The sequence below is a fragment of the Acanthamoeba castellanii genome, assembly GCF_000313135.1.
Source record: "Acanthamoeba castellanii str. Neff unplaced genomic scaffold scf7180000084698, whole genome shotgun sequence".
Classification (NCBI taxonomy): Eukaryota; Discosea; order Longamoebia; family Acanthamoebidae; genus Acanthamoeba; species Acanthamoeba castellanii.
The window spans coordinates 67,530-71,409 of record NW_004457373.1 but is presented as its reverse complement, the minus strand read 5'-3'; the positions used below and the strand labels follow the sequence as shown (position 1 = coordinate 71,409).

The window sequence follows — 3,880 nt, the reverse complement described above, 5'->3', positions numbered from 1 at the left end:
ATCAGCGGATCCACAAGATTCATCACGNTTCAGGGCGCCGATCTCGATCGCCTCAGAGTACGCGCACCCGGTGGAGTACGTGGTGTCCAACATGCTGCCGCTCCTGGCCGGCCCGCTGCTGATGGGCAGCCACCTGGCCACCGTGTGGGTGTGGACCGCGATCGCCGTCACCGGCACCTCGAACCACCACTGCGGCTACGCCCTGCCATGGCTCCGCGGCCTGTCGAGCCCCCGGTTCCACGACCACCACCACCTCAGCTTCAACTCCAACTTCGGCCTCGTGGGCCTCCTCGACCACCTCCACGGGACCCGACACAAGCCCCTCATCGCCCATCGCCGCGTAGATGGTTAGATCGTGTCGAAGAGCTGTCAACAATGTCTGATTTCTGATACATCACTAAATAAATGTTGTCTATTTAGAAAAGGGAGAGAAGTTGTTGCATGGCTTGGGTGAAAGTGATCACCAGGGAAGGGGACCGAACGTTTGTTGGAGTCGAGTCGTCAGCGTTCCAGTGGAACCGTGGCAGCAAGCTGGCGACACTGCCGACGCCACATACACGTTCGCAACCTTCTTCTTGAAGCAGGTTATGTTGAAGGTTTGTTGTTTTGATGCCATCGAAGAGGGAGCAGGGTGAGCAATGAGGAGCGCGACTTGACATTCGTGAGATCCTCGGTGTCGACAGGAAAGCGCCAGGTGGACCATGTCGACACGAGAGCAAACGCAGGCAAACGAAGAGGTGGACGGATCAAGTATAAATAATGTACAGCGACTTCTTAGTAAATCACTTCTTCTTCACCACTACAACTACTACCTTTCACACACTAGCCTCAACAAAACTACCTAGCTCCAACAACGTTCAACCACCACTCCGGAGTGGACAAAAGTTGTACATAGGAAGAGATAAAGAGGTTGGGTGACGTAAGAAAAGATCAATACAACGCATACCAACCCATGCAGGAAGAGGACATACAGCGGGCACTCGCCCAAATCTCAACCGGAGACACAGCCGAAGCGGTGCTCCTTTTGGCCCTGGCCAAACTCAAGCAGATCAAAGCCACTGGTGCGCGCGCCCCCCCCCACTTCCGCCGCACAAAAATTGATTATTTAAATTTTTATTTTATTTTATTATATTATTAGTTATATTATCATTGCCTTTGTGTTTGCAGATACCAGAGAACCAGGAATAGTTATTTACTCATTTCAAATGACGCAGAGTGGAAGCAAGGCACGACGGCGGAGACGAAGCAAAAGGCAGTGCAGGTGCTTTCCGGCGCCGTGGCCAATGAGGAGTACCGGCTCCTCTTGCAGGCCCACGCCGCAGCAGCCTTGGCACCCATCATGGAACAGGGTGCGTGTGTTGTGTGCCGTGTGTGTCGTTTCTTTCGTGTGTGCCGTGTGTGCCGTGTGTGCGGGCAGAGTGCGGGCGTCTGATATGGGCATACAAACCGCAACCAGGCGGGAGCACAGGAGCGAGCGCGCTTGTGCTGAGCGAGGCAGTGATCGAGCACCTGTTGCGCCGGATCGCCGACGTGACGCCACAGCCGGACCTGGACTACGCACAGAAGAAGTTCTTGCGGGTGCTGGCCCACTCTGTCAAAGGTGCGAGCCCGTACCACAAACGAAACACGCGACACGACACACGGCACTTACATTGGGGGGGGGGTGCAGTGAAGGCCACGTGCGATCACGTGGCGAACAAGGACGGAATCGAGGTCGTGGCCGGCTTCCTCCGCCGCACGCCGCTGGCCGAGTCCAAGCGCCAGCGGCTGCGATGGGCGACCTCGTGCCTGTGGATCATGGCCACCGATCTGACGCGCACCCTGGCGCTGGCCAGTTGCGACCTCATCCCGGTCATATGCGACATCTTTCAGGTGCGATTACACTGGCCAGTGATCTTGTGCGCTGGTGCCTTTTCTGATGAGACCAACGACACACGACACGACACGACACGGCCACCACGACACGAATGTTTGACAGGTGAAAGCTGGCCAGTGCTTATGGGCAAAGGCAAATGCAGGCGGCATTGTACATTGCATGGCATCTTCAGGTACGTAGACGCAATATTGCAAAACACCTTCTGCTCCACGTTTCATTGAATGTTTGATGGACTGATGATGACAACATGTCTTTATGCGTGTCTTTTTAATATACATATATACATGTGGTACCACCTTGCAAATGAAGCCGAGGGCGCGAGTCTGCTCGCGTTGGTGTCCCTGCCGACATTTATAAAGGACTACATCGACACCTACGCGCGCTCAAACTTTTCTTCGCGCTTCCTCTCCGAAGCACTGATGAGCATGGCCCAACACGGTACCCCCCCCCAACTAATGCCCGAGGTGGGATTGGCCTGGCACCAAGTCTCACCGCACACGCACAACCGCACACGCACAACCGCACACGCACATACAGAGGTCACGCTGATGGAGGTCATCCGAGAGGAATGCCTGCCCACGGTCTGGCGCTATCTACTCTACCACGCCAGGTGCAAGACCGAATTCCCCAAACGCCCGGATGTGCTCAAGGTCTACCACCCCAGAGTGACGAAGCTGAGAGCTCGAGGTACGCATGGCGAGTCGTGTGCGTGTCGTGTGCGAGTGTCGTGTGTTGCGTTGTGTCGTATTGTAGAGAGCTTAGGCTTGGTTTGTTCAGTGAAGAGCCTGGTGTGCTGCTCGGTGCGCGGTAAAGACGGACACGGCTTCAAGCCCCTGCTCGCATTGACCTTCATGTTCATGGACAAGGCCGAAAAGCGACAGTTCTTCATCGACGCCGATGGCCTCTCCCTCTTCTTCAAGGTCTTTCTCTTCTTTCTTTTTGTTTGATATTAATTATCTTTTAATCTTATTATTCATTGCATTTTTATTAATTCAGTTTTATTTGTTTCTGCAGGAGCTCCAGGAGAACAAGGACAGTGCGCTCACGATTCTGACCGCCTTCAACTGCCTCGTGTTTGGAGGTGCATTCGCCTGGTCTTTATTGCTCCCTCTGCACACACCGTTGTGCTTTCATCATCGAACACATGGCACACGACACGACACGACACGACACGACACGACACGACACGACACGACACGACACGACACGACACGACACGACACGACACGACACGACACGACACGCGCCGTACAGGCACTCACACGCCACCATTTTTTGATGCAGTTGAGCAAATCTACAGTGGGACTGCAGTCGTTCCGCCTGCCATACCCGAGCCGCAACCCGACACCACCGCCATCTCGACGACGACGGCGCACCTCCCCGAGTACCTCGCTCCGATTCGCCGCACGGTGGTTCAATTGGGCTCGTTCGCCGTGTGGCGCGACGACAAGTCGCTTCACGACGTCACCTTCTCCTTCCCCTACCGAGGTGCGAGAGAGAGAGAGAGAGTGGCTTCCTCCACCTTTCCTTCCGTCGCAGCCGTCTCACTCGCGCACGACACACGCACGACCGCACACGCACACGACAACAGGACAATCAGACGGTGACGGCGCACAAGCTGTTGTTGGCGGGTCGATCGGCGGTGTTCAAGGCCATGTTCACGCTCGGTATGCGCGAGGCCCAGCGTACGTCCGACGCGCTGCTCACGATCCCCATCCCCAACATGTCGCCGGCCACCTTCAACCTGCTGCTCGACTTTGTCTACGGCGTCCACCTCGAGGCGGCGGCTCCTCCAGCTCAGCCCGGGACACCCCCGCTGCGGCCGGCAGCGCGAGTGGGCCGAGCTCGGCGCCGGCTGGTGGCGGGCAGCCAGGGCAGCGGCCGCTGTTCGCCAACAGCAGCGCGCTGGACGCGGCCGTGGCGTGGCTCGAGCGATCGGGCGTGGGTCAAGACGGGGCGAGCGCGCTGATGGCCGCCGCCGGCCAGTACGAGATTCTCGACCTC

General features: G+C 56.9%; 2 protein-coding genes across 2 annotated transcripts; both read left to right on the top strand.

Moving 5' to 3' along the window:
* Window positions 1–91: 91 nt before the first annotated feature.
* Window positions 92–352, top strand: ACA1_130310 (sterol desaturase; the record flags this gene model as incomplete). Its single annotated transcript, XM_004336811.1, has 1 exon — window positions 92–352. The coding sequence occupies one exon, from the start codon at window positions 92–94 to the stop codon at window positions 350–352; it is 261 nt and encodes an 86-aa protein (XP_004336859.1).
* Window positions 353–952: 600 nt separating this feature from the next.
* On the top strand, window positions 953–3,845 carry ACA1_130300 (BTB/POZ domain containing protein; the record flags this gene model as incomplete). The annotated part of the gene is made up of 10 exons (XM_004336810.1): window positions 953–1,061; window positions 1,215–1,349; window positions 1,469–1,600; window positions 1,670–1,872; window positions 2,236–2,314; window positions 2,414–2,563; window positions 2,654–2,796; window positions 2,891–2,957; window positions 3,161–3,384; window positions 3,468–3,845. 10 exons carry the CDS (start codon window positions 953–955, stop codon window positions 3,843–3,845), a joined length of 1,620 nt encoding a protein of 539 aa, XP_004336858.1.
* Window positions 3,846–3,880: the final 35 nt, after the last annotated feature.